At 45.4% G+C, this 23,315-nt stretch overlaps 1 protein-coding gene across 1 annotated transcript in view; it reads right to left on the reverse strand.

The window, feature by feature from the left end:
- Positions 1–15,705, reverse strand: part of tsc22d2 (TSC22 domain family 2) — a 30,380-nt gene extending 14,675 nt beyond the window's left edge. The window contains exon 1 of the mRNA XM_030372878.1: positions 13,417–15,705. Within this exon, the coding sequence (XP_030228738.1) occupies positions 13,417–14,975 (1,559 nt within the window). The 5' untranslated portion in view covers positions 14,976–15,705. The remainder of the gene's footprint in view (positions 1–13,416) is intronic.
- Between the last annotated feature and the right edge of the window lie 7,610 nt (positions 15,706–23,315).

Consider the following 23,315-nt stretch of genomic DNA (forward strand, 5'->3'; position numbering starts at 1 on the left):
AAAGAAAATCTTAAAATAGTCACAAATATTATTAGTGTTATTTGTGAATGCCTAGGCCCTTGAACTCAAACCACATGCAATACACCCAGGTCCTCAAACTAAGAACGTTAACTGTACAAACTGATAACCAAAGACTAATTGTAGTCATCACCTACCACACATACATTTTATCACTACTTTGGTATGATCCGATCCATGTATTATGAATCCACAACACAATGCAGCTCCGGTCTGTAAAGTGGCCGGAGGGAAACTCTTATCTGTGTAATTAAACGATTTCCCTCATGACGTATAAAGGTAGGGAAAATGCAGAACGATGAAATCCTTTGGAGGAGCTTATCTGCTTGACCTACAGCCTCGAGTCAAATGCGCTTACAACACATTCAAATCACGTCACCTGCGTGTCCTGAACTTGACGGGCACCACACAGATTTCCTTGATAAACAAAATACCCCTGACCTGCAGATATGGTCGGCGGTGATTGTACAGAACCACATTTTTCCTGGATTACCTCCCCTCAAAAGCCCCCAAGCACTCCTTGCTCAGGCCCCGGCTTGTCCACAACTTGAACTTCATATAGAGCACCTAACATATAGGCTCCGTCCTGATCTCAGCGAGCCGGGTTCGTGTCCCACCCGTGATCCTCCGCTGCATGTCCGCCCCTCTGGCTCCCATACCGTCCTCTCTATCTCGCTCTATAATAAAGCATAAAAATGCAATAATGAAGCTGAAGGGGAGGTAGGGCCACGCTTGCGCCATGTTTACATCAACAGTTCTATATTTCTTTCATCCAGAAGAGTGCCCTCCCCTGACCTAAAGAGCAGGAAGCTACACAGCCCCGCTGCAATGCAGTCATTATGCAGTGAACAGCTACAAATAATACAAGACAGCATTGTGTCAAGTAGGGCTGGAACTATTGATTCGATTAATAATTAAGTATTCTGCTGATCATGTAGACGGGTGCCTATATTAATAGTGTTTACAGGAATACCTTTTTATTGCTTAAGAGGCCAGCTAGACTAAACTAGTACTAGTATAGTACTACATACATACTATGTACTAGTATGTAAGTAGTAAATGTACATTGGCACATGTGAAACACAATTCCCTCTGCAAGCCACAAAAGTTGCACCAGGGCAGGTATCAACACTTTCTCCAGAAGAAAACAAATGGTTTTAACACTATGTAACAGTGTCGTGTGTGTTTTTCCACTGAAGTAGCTCCTAAGTGGCCATTGAAGGGTTGCGATGCATGGTAGGCCAGGCAAGGGTCTGGCCCCTGCTTCAAGAGGCAGGATCTCACCATTGGACCAGTTGCCTGAGGCAGTCACATGCTACTGACAGATATCCGAGCACATCTCCTGGTCCCATGATGCCTGCTTGACAGGGTAAACACATGCTAGGACTCGTCAACAAATAAGCTCAAACAAACCTTGATCGCCCATAAAGCCTTTCAACGAACGCACAATGGAGGAAACTGGAAGCAGTCCAGCAATGCGGTTGTATTTGTTATCCCAAACTACAAAACACTGAAAAATATATAATGACATGGAAGATCAGTCAACACATCATAAGTCTGGTTCGTAGGGCAACTGCAAGCTGTGAGAAGTGGAAGACAAGGAAGGCACTAAATCAAATAACCAATCTCCTTTGACAGATTAAGTGTAAAGTACAAACGCTAAGGAATGGACCCTAGGTCGCCAAACTTAAACACGCAAGATATTTCAGCAACAGGTCACTGAGGAAGTACACTGTTCTTCCAGAACACAAGGTCATCTCAGAGTTGGTAATGTTCTGAAGGGAAAATACACACACACAGTGACCCATCGGATATGAGTACGCAACCATATGTTCTTCCGTAACGCCTGGAGCTATTGTGCGGAGAGCTTTACAGCTGTAGCAGGATGCTGGGCAAGGGTGAGTCAACAGTCAAGAGGATGGGACGTAGCCCAGCAGTGATCTAGTGCTGGTAAAACACAACGACCGCTCTGCTCCACATAGTTTGAGTGAGAGGAAGGATAGGAAATTAGGGCTGTGAGACTCTCTGTGGGGCCATGCCCTCCAGCAAGGACCAACAGCAAGGACCAATGGGAGTGAAGCACACAGCTGTGCAGATATTCAGCATTAACCACAACACCCACAGCCGCATGGACGCCAGAGGTGGTCTGTGGTGGTGGAAGTTTCAAGGCTTCCCCCCCCCCCCCCCCCCCCCCGAGTTACCCAACAGAACACTCGTGTTCAACCCCGATTTGAAACAATAAAAGCCATGATAAAGGAAAGATGGAAGAGTATGAGGTCACAGTTAGACAGACCACAGTTACAAAACGATCCAGACTTTCGAATCATTTTTAAGCAGGTTGCTTTACCAAGCTGACTGGCAAGGCTCCAAGAAAACGTAACCCACAATCATTGCCTATTCTCCAACAACAGGCATTCATTTCACTGCATCCGCTATAATTGCGCCATGAGTCACACGTTGAATTGATATCCGGTCTGGCTCATTTGGCAATGTGGCAGGTGATGCATCATCAGACCAAGCAATAGTCCCTGTTGCACTGAGGGAAGAGGCACAGACAGTGAAGCAACGCAGACAATGGGGAGCTCCAGCACCACGCTGACCCTTTGAACCCTGCGAGCGTGTTGGCCCACAGGTCTGACTGTGTCTGCTGGGCAGGGCTGCGCTCCGACAGCAGAGCGCAGCTGATCTCTCGGATAACCCCACCCAGACCAGCCGGTCTGGCGGGTACAGGACCCATCTGACCAATAGTCACACGGAGGCTTGGCAATGGAAAAACAGGCTTAAGTTGAAAGGCAAATGTTGTTGACATTGAAAATGAATTCATAAAGGGCTGTTGATCCCCAGGTGAGGGTTGACGTCATTGGACTGAAGAAAAGAATTAAAGCCATTACATAATATATAATTAAATAAGGATGAACTTATCCTTTATTTTATTCATTAAAGGTTTTTAAAATAACATTTTTGCAAACTTAAATTTACCCGAATGAAATGCCCAATGTCAAAACGTTGAACATTCAATCTGAGAGCAATACATCGATTTTTGTTTCATGACTCAAATATTCCAAAAACAAATATTAACCTGATATCGGCTTACTATTTCTCGTAACCAGAGCTTAGTAGACCATGATGAAGTACACACCATGTACACTGGGCATTTACACGGTTCATTTACTTTGACTAACAACATTTCTGTGGCTTTGCAAAGAACTAACACCTATATCAAAAACCCCCCTAACTTCCGGGTAGTGAGAAAGTCAAACACTGGTTACAACTAGTTCTTACAGCCGGGTCATGCTCTTACCATTTCATACCGGTGCTATGGCCTTCAACATGCACCCTATTTGTCCATTTCCAATTTGGAAATCTAAATTCAGGATTGTCTTTTAGCAGCCTCACTTGCCTGCTATCCCTGTAATACGACACCATAGCGTCTAGCCCTGGCTTTGGCAGTGTAGATCAGTTCAATTATATCAACGCCTATTCAAGGTTCCGTCTTACCCACCTTCTAGCCATCTAGCGGAGAAGGTGAAGTCGTCAGTGCTTCTCTTGAACTGCAATAACAAGACATTTTAACATGTGCTTGATCACCGTCTCATCATCCAATCAAGGGCCGTACAGGGCGTTACGTTTTGTTGATCAATAAACTATAACAAAACGCTGGAGCTGCCTTTCAGCAAGGCTCCGCTTTACTATTTGAGGGAACACACAAGACGAGATGTTTGTTTTTTGTGAATTATGCCTGGGTGCGGTTATGTTTATCCACTGATGTCATTGTTTGTCATGGATCAGCCGGCAGAGCCTATTTTACTGTGATACAGCACCGCACAGCACTGTAATAGAGTGAAAAAGTAAAGGGTAGATGCAGAATGTGTACAAAGAATCTGACCCTGCTTGAGCATACAGTGTGAACGCCTAAAATACACCCGTAATCACCCACCCAACAAAGACTCTGGAGGCTTCTCCGTGCAGATCAGGGGAGGTCAATGATGGCTCACTCAAGTCACGACTCTGTATTTGCCATAAATCACAAAAGGCTACCTGTTCAACTAATGAACTTGGAGCTCGCAAAATGACTCGAGAAGCCAAGCAGGGGATAGCAAAGAATAAACATGATCTTTTCAGAAACTTCTCTACAAACACAAACGGAGTCAAGGCAGGCAAAAAAACCTTTTTTTATATGACTGGTATATGGAGTTTAAATTTAACTAGCAGAACTAGAGAAGCAGATGGTTTCGATTTCATTTTGGTCATGTATTGTCCTTCAACAAATTTAATTTTATTCCATTAACTGGAAACAAATAGGATTAAAATACCCACTTACTGTGGCTTTACTTTTAGTTGCTTCGCCCTAAAATGTTATGTTATCTAAAATACAATAAACGGCTCATCGAAATGTAAAACTTTTATTGGCTCCCAGCAATAAAAGATTATTGTGAACTGTATGAATAAAAAAAAGAAAGAAGAAAAATCAAATTAATGTGAAGGAAACCAAAGAGTATTCATAAAGCCCATATTAAATAGTCACTGTGAAACTACCTTGTATCGCTATGGGGAAACTCATTGGCTTTTTATGCAACGCTGCTTGAGGATCAGTTTCAATCGCTTGGGGGAGGGAAAGTGCTTGCAGCGACTGGATGTTGGAAACGCAGGAACAGAAAGCCTGGCGGAAAAGTGAACCTGTATATAAAACACCCTAACATGTGTGAACACACGATGCAGAGGAAGACTTCCTCCTCCCTTCAGGTCCGACTCAAACATCATTGTGATTAGTTATATGTGCGAAAATCACACACACACACACACACACACACACACACACACACACACACACACACACACACACACACACACACACACACACACACACACACACACACACACACACACACACACACACACACACACACACACACACACAAATGAGCCATCACAGGCACCAGAGGGTCCGTTCAGTCGGTGATAGCCAATCAGAGCGAAGAGGAGGAGGGATGACTCAAATGCAGCTGCCAGGCTTTCTACACATCCTCATTACTCAGTGTTCAGACATGCCAGGCTCTAGGGGAGGGCCGTGCCCCTCTCCGGTGGATGGATTGGACGGCTGTGACACACGGTACCATGGTTACCAGAGCAACTGCTTGGCTCCATGAACCCCGGTGTCTTTAGTTAGCTTCGAGAGCCAGTAAGCTTGTTGGTGAGAGTGGGGCTTGCCAGTGATTCAATATTTTTAACTCATCGTTCATTGCCTCACTGCCCTGAGGAATGCGTGGTGAACGTTTTTTAATGTCAATGAATGACTGTGAGAAGATGTTTGAATATTCTCAGTACAGACTTGTTTTGTTAACTTACATTACACCAATATTCATTATGATGAATTATTAATTCTGATCAGTGATAAACCGTGATCTGATTAACACGAAAAATAATCAGAATCGAATAATTTTTGTTGGTCAGCAAAAACTTAGAACAAGGAACTTGATCGGCAACAAATGGAAATCTTTGAATTTGACATAAGCGAGACCTTGCTAACTATTGACATTCTTGGTAGTCAAAATGTCAGCTTGAAATTACTACACTCATTTTAAGATGCCCTCAGCCGCCCACTTCTGACGTTTATGCTTTGAAATAGAAATCATATTCAAGAACAGACCTATTTTCACTGTTTCCTTTTTGTAAAAGTCAAGAGTTACTGGAGAGAGTGTCTGTCTGTCTGTCTGTCTGTCTGTGTGGAAACCAGCTGCCGAGAAACTGTCTCACTAAGATACATTTCCATTGATAGCTTTCGACAAAAACTGCCACTTTAAGTTTTCACTTCCTTAATGAAGAAACTTGCATTGGTTGGCTTCCAGTAAACTAAAAAAAAAAAAAGTAAGTATTACGTGTATTAGGCCATACACTGATTTTCAGGGTTACATTTGGCCATGGAAGAATCCTTTTCGTCTTTCATTTTGTAAGAACACCAAGAATTACTTTCCTGATTACCTTACTCCGTTTCGGATTTCTAAATTTATTTTAAAAGAATTAGCCAAATCAAGCTTATTTAAAGGGTAGGTTAACAATTTGGGATTTTCCGCCTTTTGAGAACCTTTGTTAGACGAGCAGTAAGACCACGTTTTTGTTGATTGGTTGAGTGATCCCACCGTCCGTACCCGGTAGCATTAGCGCACTGATGTGAATTCCCTGCTGCCAGAGCATTATTGGACACACCTCAACTAAATACTCCTTCCAGATAATGCAAAAATTAATCTATTAACTTGTGTAATTGATAGGGGAAGTTTCAGAAGGGACGATTCATATATTCATTACTTGTTTTAACTCAGAGTAGGTTCGGGTCCGGGTTTTCTCCTTTATAAACAAGAATATCCGCACTCATTTGGTGTTATGTAAATGATGTATGTGATAACGGGAGAAACAAAATCCACCTTTTCTACATTTTTCAAATGTTCATAAGATGTGTATGTCCAACATAAGATAAAATAATATTCTGTTTTGGTCATTTAGTTTGTGAAAAGCAAGGATTTTGCCAACACTGCCCACCAGACCCAAACCGATTACTCCCAAAAAGCCAAGTCCTGAATATTAAATCTGAAACTCGCAAATCGCAATCCAGCAATAAAAAACCATGAATTTAGCGTTAGCAAACATGGTGGATGGTAGCCATGCTATGAGAACTTTGGCCCCTTAAGAACCACTAAAGAGCCTCGGAAGTAGTAATGGAGGCTGTAGGAAGTCAGTTAGTTAGTTGTTGCTTAGGTGTGCCCCACTTCGTCTTCCCTCGCACTGGCCAAAACGTACATTTGAATAGCGTTGCAATAAATGGTTTAACATGCTCAACGTGCTTCTGCTAGTATAACACGAGCCAAGGGTGGCTGCTGATTTATCGCTTCTTCTGCTGAGTTGTGCTCGACTATGCAGGTAGCGACAGAACAAGAAAAACTGAATTGAAGAATCTGAAAAAAACAGGCTCAAATTTGGTTTTTGGAATTCTCCTTTCTGTTCATTCCACACATAAATAGATAATTGTTTGCATTACCTGGAATGTAGGCTAAGTTGAGTTTTAGCACAAATTTCAGGTCTATAAAAAGTATTGAGAATGAGGGTTCTTAGAATTGTCACTCTGCATATTATACCTGTGGCATACCTCAGCTCAACAACCACTGTGTGTGTGTGCATGTTTGTCATCATTCAAACAATATGCTCACGCTATAAACACGTTTACTGCCATTCAAGAACAGAATTGCCGTCATGGAGTCATGGAGAGGGGAAGACAGGAAACTGGTAAACTTGAACTTGGTGAACATGCGACAAACCGCCACACCTTAAGCACATTTAAACGTCATCTAGTCCACGTGCCCCTCCTGTTCTGTACGGAGCAGGGAACACGCATCCGACAACACCCTAGCTTTGGTCCGTGGGGCGCCTTTGAAAATGGACGAAAAATTCTTTGCATACTACAAGCAATCAAAAGAGTATGTGTGAGTGAAGAGTGTGCGACTCGTTAGTAGGCGAGTACGTAGGTAGAGGCCAAAGAACAACCAGTTAAGAGTGGAGCAAAAGTGTCCTGAATCCTGCATACTGAATAGCAGGCTATTTCACTAATTCAATAAACACCGCTTCCAGCACAAAGTGGGTTAGTAACAGCATGACAGGCTCACTGAGCTGGCCTGTTGACTTTCTTTAGCAGGTCCACTCTAATTTGAAGTGGCTCCTGACCCCGTCCTGGGAAGATGGACGACACTGCCTTTCCTCGCCAATTAATTTTTAAGCGTAAATAAATACGTTTTTTCATATCTTTTCTTTGTCAAATGATAAGCTCAGAACCATTTCCTGAAAATCGCAGCCTTTCTGGGTTATTACCAGGAACCGAAGGGAAGATTTAAAAACATTACTGTATGAGTCAGGCATATAAAACAGCTTGTCAACAGCTTTCAGAAGGAGCGTTTTTCAGAGAAACATAAAGACATTGTTAAGTTTGAACCAGTTTGTTTAAAATGGTTGTGATAAACACCACCCCCCCCTACCTCCCTGCCGACCCCATTCCACCACCCAAAGCCTCAAGCAAGGTATTTAAAGAGGATTGAGGCCTTTCTATAGACTCCAATGACATGGAAAAGCTTTTTTAAAGCGCAGCATTCCTGGTGATTTAAACCTGAAACTCTGAGACGTGACTGAAATGGCGTGTGCGCGCCTGCAAGCGCGCGTGTGTGTTGAGCACCAGTGATGAAATTAGACGGAGGCACAGTGGTTGTCCTTGGTTACCTGTTTTACAAAAAGAAAACGGGTGTCGGGCAGAGGTAGGAGCAAAAAATAAAATAAAAAAGGGAGAGAGATCGACAGACAGACAGAGGGAAATGGAGACAGACAGAGAGGAGAGTGAAGGGGGGGGAGGAACAGACACAAAATGGACAAATTAGAGGAACCGACTTGACGTTTATAATCACAAACCGACAAGACAATGGGGAAGACACAAAATCAATGATCAAATAAGTGCCGGGACGAGACCGAGACAGAGAGAGTGGGCTGCGGAGCGATGTGGAATGTTTTAATTTAAAAAGGAGAGGGCCTTGAGGGCCAGGCCAGCGGGGTCCTTCTACAGTCAGAGCTGTTGAGGGGGGGTCTCAGGGGATGAGGGCCCCCCCCCCCCCCCCTGTAATCCAGGGCACCGCAGGAACTAAATTCCTGGAAGTACAGTAAGGGATGCTAATCTTGATGAAAAAAAAAAAGAAAAAAAAAAAAGAATGCTGCTCCCTTGTTTACTTGAAACATGGCAACAAAACCGCAGACCAAGTACCCCGGCCCCAACACCCCTGCCCCTTCATACCGCCATGCCAGACAGCCCCGACCAGCCTGACACCAGTGTGAGGTTGTGGGGAAACGGGAGATTCCAGCAGGCTGACTGCTCCCTGCGAGGTGGGGGCTTCACTGTTAGCTCATTACAGTATTGTCCTGTTGTGAGCATGACACCGCCGTGTCTATCTGTGTGCTTCCGTACTCATTAGAATCTAATAATTACCAGTAAAACTCCCCAAGTATTGACACACACACACACACACAAACACACACACGGCAGAGTAACCACCAACAAGTGTTGAACATTATTCCGTGGCACCGGCTGTCTGCTGGATGACGACGGATGATGGACAGGTTTCAAGAGGTCCTCACACATGCATAGCCTTGCGCTCCCTGACGTCACGCAAAGTGCTGCAAACTGCCACTGGTGAACTTACAATTATAGGTCTGTTATGTAAGGGGGGGGGGGGTGTGGGGGAGAGACAAGGTGTTTGTTTTGGGTGGGGGGGACTCGCAGTGAGACTGGGCGACTCAATCTTAAAGTGGGTTGGGTGGAAATAGTCGCTTTTTGGTGGTAGTGGGAGCATAAATAAACTGTAAAAATAATGAAATAACTGCTGGCGCTGGCCATGGGTAAGAAAGTGTCTGTGTGTGAGTGAGTGGCTACGCAAGTGAGCGATTATGTGAGTGGGTAAGTGAGTGAGTGATTGAGTGCGTGTGTGTTTGTGTGTTTGTGTGGGTTAGTTAGCGAGAGCTGACGCAATCCATCGGTCGGAGAGACAGAGGCCTTCAGTGGACCGGGGGGGGGGCTGGCGTCCTGGTTCCCGGAGCAAGGGGCTGTACGGTACGTACCCACCTGGGGCACAAAGGTTGTTCTCTCTGCCCTCCACGTGCACAGCGCGTGTCAAAACAGGAGCCCGGGCGGGAAGGGGCCGGTCAAGAGGGTGTGGGGGGGGGGGGGAAGGGGGGGGGGGGGGGGGGGTCACAGGTGGTCTCCGTGGTCACGGTGCTGCGGCTCCAGACAGGGTTTGACGCTTCCCTACACCTGGTGTTCAACCAATGCCTGAATATTATCAGACGGACACAAAAGTGCCGTATCTCTGGATAAATTCATTGGTTGTAATTAAGAAGGCCAAGTTCAAGACAGACTACTTTCCCAGGCTGGTGGAGGTGATGAGGAGGGCAAACAAACACAGAGCGCTTTATGACCGGGCCGGAAAGGGCAGCTGATTTCAGGCAGAGGAAGTAAACAAACCTGGCTGTGCGAGCGCACTACCAAACGCCTGACATATCTACGTGGGTTCTGCCAACAAAGCGCCACGGCTCTGCGACTCGTTTCGTTGTATTTCCGGACAACAATGGAAGTCAGTGCTCGATGAGTTTAGTAGTAGTGAGGTATGAATTCAACACACAAGCGCGAGACATGAGGAAGCAAAGCATGATTGCGCGAGATTAAAACAAAATCCCTTAAGCTGGATACTTGACCAGGAGTGTGGCTATAAATCCAGTTCAGGGCAGAGGCTTGGGCCTAATTCAACTGGTCGGTTGACACCCTGCTACACTGAAACATGTATATCTGCTTTCAATGACAGCGCTAAATACTAGGACCTTGCTTCAGCACCACACCCAATCTCCCGGTTTTCCACTTAGAACATGCATGTGGTGTTCTTGGAACTATGATTCAGTTAGAGAGCCAAGCCCTCTTATTGAACGCAGCAAAATCGTCCCTGGGGAAGATTCTTAGCCTTATCTGGCACCGGTATTGAGCCGAGACGCGAGCTCTTCCAACACAGAGAGGGGAAGAAACACCGGCCTCCACCCCTGATGTCACTTTGTTCCACTTTTGCCTTGCACGCTAATTCAGACCAGAGCTCCACAATAAAACTTGGCCGCCTTTCCTCGTATGAAGGGGGGAGCTTGTGCAGAGAACAATGCTCCACTCGCAGGAGACGACAGGCGTTTTGGTTTTTCTTCGGCTGGCGGTTACGTGTTGCGTGTGATGATATACGAGCGATGTCATATCAGGACGCCCTACTGGAGTTATTGTTTTAAGTGTGCCATGGATGGAGACTTATTGGTGAAGAATAGGTTTGTAGACAGCCATAACTAGAGCAGATGGGAGGCCAAATCAGAAGGCCAGCAGCATAACCGCTCATCCTCAGGCTCCTCTGCGGAGATTAACATGGACGACTCCTGCACACACACACACACACACACACACACACACACACACACACACACACACACACACACACACACACACACACACACAATAGCAGCTCTAACCCTTTTATCAATATACTTAAATGGAGGCTAACTTTTAAATTAAAATAGAAATACAATACAGGGGAAGACAAGTCATTTTGATGAGATGAATCAGACTTCGGTGTGCCGCCCAAAATCAGAGTCATATCCGGTTCTGGCTGTGCAACTACAATTTCGTTATGTCTGCCCGTCTGATTTCCCATACTACTGCACTGTCACTTCCTGCCCGGGCCTACCCACGCCGGTGTCACTGTAGTCATGGCGTCCCTGACAGCAGCCGACGACACTGCGCATGCATACAAAAAAAGGACGAAAAACACAATCACTATCATCAGGAAATGCCCACTGGCTAAACTCCTGGATGGCATGACAGAGAAGCCTGTTCAGAGAAGTGTCTGCCTGTCTTTGTCTTCTCAAACCCTGCTCAGCCAAGATGACTGACGCTGATTGCAGAAACCAATTATTTATACACAATGAATTAATTCACGTAAAGCAGGATAATCAGGGCCCTTAAAAAAACCTCTGATCCCCATAGTCAAACAAACAGACAATACTTCAGACAGACAACAAAACAGGCAAGTAGACAAACAGACGCAGAAACACACACACACACACACACACACACACGCACCATCACTGTTTATGCAGGAGGCCTGCCAATACAGAGGCCAGGTTTTGCTTCGTTCCAATACTCAAACCGTCCATCTCTTCTGCAACACTTCTACAGCTAAACGCTGTCTGAGAAGCCTCCAATGGGCCCTAAAAATAACCTGTGTACACACACGCAGAATACCGCAGACAATTGAAGAGCTGGTATTTACAATGTTTGAGGAGAGGGTCAGATACAGCTGAACTCGACAGCGCAGGCAGGCACGCTAGCCATCTCACAAGTCTCCAACAGACTCATCTCACATAAAATTCCCCTCAGTGACTTGTCGACCAATAAAACACAAGTATGCTTGTTAGTCGCAATTTATCTACCGCCTTGTTAACCAGCCACCATGCACAACCACCCACTTCCCCGACATCCAGTCCCCCCCCCCCCCACCAGCATGACTAGTTGGAGGGGCAATGAGGGTGGTGTGTGTGTAAGATGGGGGGGAGGGGGAGGTTGTTCATAAAGAGTTCAGCTACACAACTGTGTTTTTTTCACAGAAACGCTCCCCTCAGAGCCCGCTCTCATTGGTGCAGTGCGTTGCCACCCCATTCTCAGCAACTGCCCCCTCCCCTATTCTCCAAAAGAGTCTTCTCAGATGTTGCCGTGTAAAATGTGTCCGCCACCCCACCCCCCCCCCCCCCCCCCCCCCTTCTGCCTCTGCGTGAAGAAATGAGTCCAGTTTTAGCAGATCTTAGGCCGAGGCTACAGATGAGGGCAGTGTATTAAACACGGCTGCAGAGCGTCAGGGGGGGGATGTTTGAAATGAGGGCATGACTCTCCTACCCCCTCTGAGTGAGTCCACCACACGCTGCAGGCCAGGCGCTCGTGTCGCCGCGGTTCGGAGACAAGACTGCGCTTGGTCACTTTTCCGATGCTCGCTTTTCTTTATCTCTACATGGGCCGAAATCGAATTAGAGAGAGGGTGACCTCAGAGATTGCGCGGGACGTATTCTTTCGACACGCCTCATTTAGCATTAGTTTTAAATTCAAATGATGTTTGCAGTGACAACAAAGTGCTGGTTTAGGCAAAATGGGAGTGCTTCCGCCGAGAGGAAATGTACATGTGACGAGGACATTTGGCAACTCTCTTGTGGCATGCCGCCTTTAGTTGTTTAAAGAGACTCCAACCCGTTTGTCAGGTTATTGATGCACACAAATGACACACGTTCTGCATTCTACATTGAATCACCCAAAACAATCCGGCAGCCCTGAAACCTTTCAAAAAGTATTAAGTCCCAGCGACTCCAACTACTTGTGTGGTTGGTATGGCTCCTGAATCTCTGAGTAATGCTTATTCCATGACCTTTGTTCACAAAAATCCTATTAAAAGTTGTGCATTGCCTGCTTACAAAAAGGGCCAGGTTAACAACAGCATACCACTACCTCTATGCAAGCTGTTTTTCTGGCAACAGACACACCAATAAACCTGATTGAAGCAGGTGTATGCACGCCTGAATAGAATGCATCCTTTAAGATAGTAGCAATACTTGACGGGATCTTTACAGGCCTAGCTTGATACGAGTAAGTTATTCTGCTTTGGACATTGGGCTTCTTCACAGTGCATTGTTAACATGCTTGCGATCCTTTGTATGATGCATGAGCCTGACAGTTAACACGGATAAAAAGTTAAACAACAGTCCATCATCACCCAACATAACAGGTTTTATTTTTAATGCCTCGGCGCCTACCTGTCCTCGTCTTCATCCATGGCGATGGAGATGCCAAACAGGCTGTTGACGGTGGGGGTGACCAGACGGAGGCTCTCCGGGATGAAAGGCCGCACGCCGTCCATCCCTGGAAAGGCGCTGGCGGCGGGCTGAGGTAGGGCGTCCGACTGCCTCCGGCCGTCGGCTCCGTGGCTGCTGAAGCTGGGGGGGTAGCCCTGGGGAAGGCCTTCGGGGAAGAGTGGCTGGCTATGCAAGCCCGACAGGGTGTGCGTGTTGTTGGGCACTGTGGCAGGCACGTTGGAGAGGCCACCGCTGTGGGTGGCAGAGGCGGCGGCGGCGGGGACAGAAGGTGCAGGTGCGCCGCCCACTCCCCCCAAGGACTGGGCCTCCTGGAGGCCACCGACAGGAAGAGTGGAACCGATGGGGCCCCCGCTGCCCGGCTGGAGCAGGGATCCATGGGCGGTGGGGCCAGCTGAAGTGATGACAGGTGAGGGGCCCTGGCTGACTAGAGGCCCCACAGGGTGCGAGGCCGTGGGGGCGTTCTGAGTGCTTGAGCCTTGGGGGACAAAGTGCTGCTGGCAATACTCTTGCTGGCTGTTTGAGAGGCTAGCGGGATGGTTAAAGTAGGCTGCGTCCTGGTGGTTCTGCGTGACAGGCGGCATGATGGGAGATTTCTGCAACAGGGCATCTTGGGGGCCACCGTTGGGGACACCGGGGAGGAGATTCTGAGCGGCAACGGCCTGCAAAGTCACCTGGCCCTGCTGCTGGGGCGTCATGTTCAAGTGCCCCGTGGGTTGGAAGGCACTTGTTCCGCTCCCGATCTGGGGGGTTCGGCCATAGACTGGGGAGATTTGCCGATGCCCACTGCTGTCTGAAGCAGTCTCCGGAGTAGAGACAGCATTGGGGCCAACCACTGAGCTCCCAGTGGCCCCGAAACCGCTGTCCCTGTCCTTACTGTGATCGAGGGTCACAGCTTGCTTTATACTGTCAACAGTCCTGCTCATGCTGGAACCCTCAGAATCACGGTCGTAAAACTCTGTGCACGTCCATCGGCCACGTCTAAAGGGCTCTCCTGTACCATGGTCGAGTTTGATGACCCTAAAACGGGAACTACAGCTCACGGTTGATATGGAGCTAGTGGCCACCGGGGCTGTATGAGTCACGCTAGGCACAGCTGCAGGAGAGGCTGTGGTGACCGCTGTAGCCGACTGGGTGGATGAGCTAAGAACAGAGGGCTTACTTGTTGCCGCCACGGGCACCCCACTTCCTACGGCTGAGGAGGGGACATGACCAGTCACAATACTTTTAATAAAGAAGCCACCGTTGACAGGTCCTGTTAAGGCAGGCTGACTCTCGTGTGCTTCTACGCTGTTTAAGGTTTCCTCCGACGAACTCCTGTCACACACCCCTAAGTCGGCACGAGAACCGTCAAATATCCCCGAAGACAGGTCCTCGGTCCTGGACTCGTCCGGGTCATCCAGGCTCTCGGTGTCGTCAGTGATGCTGCTGGCGGCAACCTGAGCCTGGGTCACGCTCGTGATCTGGAAGCAGCTCTTCTTCTTTGCCGGCATTTTCGACATGTTGAATATCTACCTGAATCGACGTGGACTATCTCCAGACACAAAAAACTACTTAAAATAACTTATCGCAGAGCAATTCACAGTTGGAAAATATGAAACACACAAGTAGGCCACATGTTCACGTCCTCGGTCTCTCTTACGACGTGGATAAAGTATGCCGGCGTTGGCAGATGATAGATCGATACACCCCGTACAGCTCGGATACTTCCACACCTACCGGCGACAAGACTCGAGTCTCGGCTCCGGGGCTTTCCAGACCCCGGCTGGCCTTTCTCCTCGGACACAGTCTCGGCTCTGGAGTTGAAGGAACGGCCCTGTCGCAATCCTGGATCACAAGCTGCTCCCAGTACTTTTATCCCAGGCGGGCCTGTTCTCAACTCACTCTCCTTTTCAGCCAAGGCATATATATGTTCGGCTAACCAGCTAAGTTAGCCCACGATAGCTAGTTATTTCCCCTTACCTTGGTACAAGTATGTGCCACATCATGATGTAAACAAACCGATATTGTCCATCCAATGTCCAAAAGGAGGGCTATAGAGAATATACGCTCCTTAAACTTGTAAAGTTCAGCCTCTCGCTGTGCGGATACTTCACGTTGAGGAGCTGCTAGGGCTAGCTGACAGATATGCACTTCACTTCTGTGGCAGTCACAGCGAGCTAATATGCTAACTGCCTCTCTTTCCTCTCACCACCGCTACTCGACAAGATGGCAAGAGCGAAGTGCACCCTGGGAGAGCGGCGATGCGTTACGTTGCGTCTGCGTTGCGCAGCTCACTGGAGGAAATGAATGATGAATCGCAGCCACCGCGCAACCACAAACAATCCCTGGCCGGGTGAAAACTCATATTTGGAGTGCCGGGAACATGTGTTGAATGTTAGACTGTACAAATACGGAGAAAAAACCCACTGATGTTTGGCATTGTCCTTCATATATCACTCGGTCTTGAAGTCATGACTGGGGAATTGAATACACCACATAAGTACATTTCAGGCATATGTCAAGCCAGTATACGTTCAGACAGCCATCCGGGAATATTGTTATAACGTACGGCGTGCTTTGTGATTATTCACACAAGATGGATGGATGGAATGATTAAATGATATTTAGGTATTAAAACGAAAAAGATAAGGCCAATATTTATGTCAACATTAAGTTAGGAGTTGTATTAACCAGAATCTGGAATTATGCGAGTTAATCTTCGCCGTTATCAAATGATAGCCTAATGGCAAAATCCATCAAATATAAATAGTTGGATAAAACTCAATCTTCCGTTGACCCGCAGTTCTGTTCAATGGACACTAGGGGAGCCAAATAGAGCATAGCCTCACTGACCACGGTGACCAGCACGGCACTCGTCCTAGGGCCTATTCTAGAGCAGGAGACATCCAAGTATCTTACAGCAGTCCATAAACGGATACAATAAGTACTCTGCTATACGGTATGTATAGAAAGATATAGACTTGTATTTTCTTGTTAAACCCTTTCCACTGTTGGTCATCGGCTCCGCAGATCTTTAGCCAAACCTTTACCACACCAAACCCATATTTCCCAGAGGATGCATTAACATACAACCCTTTAATGAAACAAAACCATTTTTGAACATTGGACATAATACAGGCATTATCCCTGAACTTTGATTTGAACTTGCAACCTCTTAAGTCATGAAACTTTAGAAACAAAACTATTTCCATGTATATGCCTTACCAGTTACACAGAATCCCTGGGAAATTCACAGACCTGTTTCTGCACTGTCGGTACTACTATATAATGAAACCGTTTTTTACCCAACTCATCCTTGTCATGTGACATCAAGGTTTTACCGTCCCTGCGGTTTCTTTGCTTCTCATGCCAAGAACAAACTGTGTTCTTTTCAACCAATTACTCGGTTATTCGTTATTGCATGCTATTGCGAATGCGAATTAATTACTACTGAATGTGAGACATGGTTCAAACGCACTGATACCTCTGGGGATTTATTAGCCTAACTGTGATTATACCACTTGACTGTTGAAACCCTGGCAAGTTTTTTCCCATTCTAGGCTGAAACAACGAAGCCCTGATATTTTTGGAGGTGCATTAGTGGTGTTTTGCTGCTCTCTGGTTTTTCCATCTCCCAGAATAGCAAATAACCCGTTTCCCAATCCTAACCTGATAAATGGCCGATCAGCAATGGGCTGATGTCTCGCAGCTACAGTAGAATGCTCACAAAGGCCTCTGCTCATCGAGAATATTCATGATACGAGTCACAAGGAGAACTGGTGACCCGCCATGGGAAACACATATCTTTGGCAAGCATTGAGGAACCAATCGATTTTGGCTCCTCGATCTTTGGCAGCTGGTATCTTTCTATATGTTGCCCATAACAGATGACCAAATCTCGGCAAGAGCCCTGGGATGAAAGGGTCGATCATGGCATGGGCCCCGGCCATATCTCGTTCTGATAGATTTCATGAACATACAAAACGATTGACCAAAATACAAATAATTGTAGGAAGACTACAAATGGGGAATTATATGTGAATTATTTTTTAATGTCATAATGATTGTGTAACATTTGAACAGTCAGGATGACAAGAAACTAGCAGGAATATTTACCTTTGTTAATCTCTACTGCAATACATTAGTACAGATTGAGTTATAAATCAGTGCTCATCATTAGCTCAAAACAGAAATAGCTGATATCTTCATCTGTATGAATTATTTACTTTCAAGCTTTTATTAGCCATTGCTCCCTAAAAAAAGGTCATTTACGAAAAAAAGACGCGTCAGAGACCCCCCCCCCCCCCCCCCCCCCCCCATGAAGATTTATCGCGGCACTGAACAGAACAGGGCCTAGTCTTTGCTCTGACACGGTCCTTTAAAAATGGCGTGGGCCCGGTTTCTCCCTCCACGCTTTGCCCAACTGTTTGTATAGCTGTTGATGTTTATTTGCGCTGGTCTGCGGAGCGGTGGACCTTGACTACCAGGGTGTTGCACCAGGATTGAGTCACGTACCCAGGTCTCGGGCCTGGCTCTCAGCATACCACCGCAGTAACAGCACGACCGTTGTGTGAGCTCGGTATTTCCGTGTTCGGGGTCCCTGCCAGCGGTCACTTTGGATGGCCTGTCCGGCTTCACCCTTGACCCCTGGCCAGGCGAGTGAGGCGCATGGTAAACAAAGTGGCTGACCGAGCTCCGCTGATCGCAGTCTAAAAAAGGAGGTGGAAAGATGGAGAGAGTGGGTTGTGTCCACGTCTATAATTAATATGATTTAAAAATATAATACAATAAGATAATGAAATACACTGGAAGATTATGTGGGAGGGATGAGTGTGCATGATCATTTGTTTGTTCACACCTTCACCACGCATTTTTTACCTTTGACAAGCTTACCTAAGGCAGTTCCAGATTCCAGTGAAAGATTAGAGTTGTGTGTGTGTGTTTGTGTGTGTGTGTGTGTGTGTGTGTGTGTGTGTGTGTGTGTGTGTGTGTGTGTGTGTGTGTGTGTGTGTGTGTGTGTGTGTGTGTGTGTGTGCGTGCGTGCAATCACATCGATTTTATACGAGACATGCGTCACAATGAATAAAATCAAAATCAAGCATAATTCCCGGATTTGCATAAAGGGACATATACCTCTTGTGTGTGTATGTGTGAGTACGTGTACGCAATCACATCGATTTTATAGGAAGTAGAATAAATTACAGTGAGATTTTTATCTTGCGGTGAATATTGTTTAATCACTAGTTGGATAATTCTGTTTGGACAGAATATTGGCAGTAAAGCAACAGTTGGAAGTTTGTTGGTGTATTTTCATGTCAGTATGAATATGAGTGTCATTTGAATTGTTGAAGCATGTTAAAGGAAACTTTCTCTTCTGAGTCATTGGCCAGGTTTGTAATGTGGCTAAAGTGTAGTAAAAGCTTGAGGAAAGGTCAAGACTATTAATCTGAGTGCCAGCAGGTAAGAAATACTTACTCATATTCCCCTTCAACTGGACCCATTTCAGGGAATTCAGTAGTTGTGTTGGAACATATACGATAATTGTAGACAAGGCTGACCGGACAGCAGGGTTGCATTGGAAAATAAGGAAACCAACTGCTTTCACAATTAACAAGGCTTGAGGAAATTATGAACCGATAGAAATATTGAGTCTGAATTGTTGGTTTGGAGAATGACGCTCATCCAAACCCCAAGCCAACACCCAAGGGCTGGTGTTCAGTGGAGGTGCTAATTAGACAATTTGTAAGATACAATAAGGCCATACTTTATTCTTTCCAGACAGGAGTTCCAGGGTTGTAATTGGGAAATGTGTGCGTGTGTGTGTGTGTCAGACACTGCACTCTTACACCTTACAACTCTTAGTTTTCTCATGGTCCATGGGAACATATGATCGTATTTGATCAATCAAACATTCATTTGGTTTGATTATACCAAACAACCTGTGACTGATGCAGCGTTGTTAAGATCACAATGTTTGTTTTTGATAACGAGGTCTATTTAGGAGACATGTCTGACAAATCTAACAAATTATGACCTACTCCATGGTCATTCAGGTTGTCATTTTGCATACTCTAATTATCTTGGCACATCTTACCAGCAGGCTGTTGAAAATGGTGCAATTTCAATCAATCAAGTCATGTTTGAGTACTTTTACCCTGCAGGTTAATGGTTAAAGGTTAAAAAACGGTTAAAACCTCTACATCCATAATATTTAATAAGAAATAACCAGTGAGTCGTGCATGTGTTTGAACTTCTGTTCCCACACCCAGAACTCTTTGCACCTTTATAATTAGGCCTACAGTGTATATGAACCCACCTTTGAGAAGTATTCAATCATGTACATGTCCATGTAGTGACAGTGTACAAAATTGTGTGAGAAAAGGCTCAAAATCAAATGTTCTGTACTGTGATTATCTCCACAATCAACCGCGCGGAACCTCGGTGTGGTACTGGACAAGCAGGTATGCCGCAGCTCGAACATCTCCGCGGTGGCCCGATCCTGAAGAATCGCCCTCTACAACATCCGCAGGATCCGGCCTTCCTCACGAGGGAAGCAGCTCAGCTCCTGTTCCAAGCGCTCGTCGTCTCCCTCCTCGACTACTGCAGTTCGCTCCTGGCGTGACTCCCTGCCTCCGCAATCAAACCTTTGCAGCGTATCCAGAACGCTGCAGCAAGCCTCGTGTTCAACCTGGCAATATTCTCAGATGTGACCCACCTTTTCCATGACCTCCCCCGGCTCCCTGTTCCTATGTTGTTCTGCAATGGCCTAGCTTATAGGGCTGGTAAGTAGGGACAACACAACGCAGTGACCGACTCCATTTTGGAAACATAGGGGCATTATGTAGGTATAGGTTATTTGTTCATTGTTTAGTAATTTATCACAAAATGAATTGAAATGATCATAGGGAGTTGAGAATTGTGAATTAAACAGCCACAGCGTTTCTCGTGCGAAATACTAGAGGACTCTCTTGAGCCCTGTAGTATCGCAAACAAAAACACCCATGATGCATTCTGATGTACAAGCCTGCCCTATAAAGTGATGGTCTCGTACAACATGAATCCAATACTTTACTGTACAATTCTGTGAATTTTTCTTATAAATATACTTTTATTTTCAAAACACCTTTTCTATTACTACATGATTGTTATATCTCATTATTTAAACAGAAGAAAAATACCACCCAAACCAACGGAATCATGATTCCAATCTTAACACTGCCATTGAAACATTGGCACACGTAAAGTTATTCTACAGCTCTGACTCCGTATTATGGGATTCCCTTCCATAATACCTTCCAATGTTTATAATAACTGGTGTACGCCTATCTTTTAATCTTCTCATCTCCATTTACATCCAGAGCTATTTCATTTCATTATTGCGCCGTCTCAAAGGGATTAGGTTGTGCCTCCTGGAGCCCAGAGAGGTGGCCTGGAGCCAGGAAGAGACATAGACAGAGCTGTCGTATGGTGTCGATGGTTCAATCATCAACCAAAGGACAAGCCAGGTTTATAATATTTTTTTACTTTATCATCAGAATAGCTGCTAAAGTTGCAATTTACAATATATACAATATAACTATTGTTGATATTTTTAGGGCATTTGAGATAAAGAAATAACGTTTATGAGGCAGTTTACGTTAATATGATTAGGCATGGGGCTATGTATTAGATATTTACACATAATTAACTCTTGAGGAGCTTCAATAAATATATCAAGGTAGTGGCTATTCCTCCACCAAACTATATCAAAACACCTGCTTAATGATTTATTTCTTATTTATTAGGGCAATCGAACTATTTAACATGCCAATATTAGGCTATCTGCCCTTTGAATCAGGAACCATACAACTGTTTCTGTTAACACGTTTTCCTGGCATTAATTTTCGAGGTCACCCTGCCACACTGTCCATGCTGCGCACTATCAGTGTCCAATGATCGGTGTTCCATCGTGTTCACCCAGCATACCGTGAAAGCGGACACCAGTTCACCAAGGTTCGCCTTGTAAATAAAGTAGAGTAGTTACAGCTCGCGACCACTGTGTGGCATTGGCGAGCAGTGGTGGACATTTCAAAAAAGCCTTTTGCTGGACAATGTGTTGACTGTCAACTGATAGATTTGATTAATTAATTATTTAATTAATTAGTTAATTATTTAATATTTTGTTAAGATGCTCTTCCTGCTCCGAAGGGTTTAAGATGCATTTTCCCCCAAAGATCTTAATGAACTTGGATGAACTTGATCTTGAAAGATCTTTTAAACTAAAAGGGAAATTAATGTTAAGATCAATTTTGAGACTTCAGTGGTTCCAAATAAATGCTGGGCGGAGGTGCACTGTTTTCTGGTTTACAATACTTAACTAAACTGCCAAAGCGGCCTGCAACCGTTTTTCAAACTTGTTACAAATCTATATGCTCACTTGTTCACTTGTCCAAATCTTAAAGTTTGTTATCTGGATAATTGGTATTAGAAAAAGCTTTTCCTGAGATTCAGAGCTTATTAGAGGATTATAGCAAGGCTTTTTTTCCCCACACTGTGGCCCACTTGTTCATGTAAATATTATCTTAAAGGTGGATTTTATTTTAAGTTTTGAGAAATGGACTGATGGACATTTTCCAATTCCAGTGTGTGTGTGTGTGTGTGTGTGTGTGTGTGTGTGTGTGTGTGTGTGTGTGTGTGTGTGTGTGTGTGTGTGTGTGTGTGTGTGTGTGTGTGTGTGTGTGTGGAACAGTTCACCCACACTATTTACAAAGAGGTCCATCGTACAAGCTTCTCATTGAATTGGCATCTGGAAAAAAACAACAGTGAACAGTGATCAGTTCATCCCTCCATTAGGCCATCAAACCTGTTGCTGGCTCATGAAGAGGGCAGTCCTTCATCGTCATGCAAGCCTCGATGGAAAGCTTTCAAAACATGTTTATGACTGCTGGGGACATCTAATGAGCTCTAATTAAGACCCACAACAGGAGAGTCTCACATACCTCACTCTAAACCCACTCTCATTCCCAGCAGTTTAAAGACTTGCCTGTGCTGATAAAGTACCCACTCATTTAATAAGTTTGCCTGCCATGGTTCGGTCAAACATTGCTAAAAAAGCTACACATTTATTGCATCTGATACCCAGCTTGTACATCAGAATGCATCGTTGTATTTTGTGATGGCGACACTAGGGTCATTTAGAGTCATTCAGAGTGGTCCAGAGGGTGGTTGTAAAGTAGAAGCCCTTAATATACCGTATCCAAGGGGCTGATCCATTGTTATTATTTTCTTGAGAAATACTTTATCAGTTTCACACACAATGGTCACAACATAATGACAAATAATTGTACGATTATGACTAGCAAACAATGATCAAAAATGATGCTTCGATACTAGGCAACTTCTGAAATGAACGCTGTCACTTCGATGTGAGGTCAAGACCTACTAGCCCTATTCATTTTAAGGGAATGGTCCTACATGCACTTCATTCAGTCAGTAGGCCTACCACACTAGTCTGAGTATGTGCGCTGTGCCTACTTACGATAAAGCGACCTGGAAAGCAATCGCCTCCGCTACTGTGCCGACTGCCGAGTGCTTAATTGTGAGGCTTTGCTGAGGGGCGACAGGAAGCAGAGCAGGTCAACCATCTTGCCTGATCCCTGGCGTACGTGTTGAAGTGTCGCGAACTAGGGCTCTTCAGGCAGGGAGCCATGTGTCTGGTGTGTCTGGTGATTCCTTACGCTGCCACCAGGGAGCAGCATTCTCAAATCACATCCTGCTCAAATGGGAATGATACCCTCCCTCGCCATTATTAATTAGAAACATTCAGGAGATGGACGTTCAACATTGAGGGGGGAATGATAGAGTTGGAATGTGTCAGCTTC

This window comes from Gadus morhua, chromosome 12 (genome assembly GCF_902167405.1).
Source record: "Gadus morhua chromosome 12, gadMor3.0, whole genome shotgun sequence".
Classification (NCBI taxonomy): domain Eukaryota; kingdom Metazoa; phylum Chordata; class Actinopteri; order Gadiformes; family Gadidae; genus Gadus; species Gadus morhua.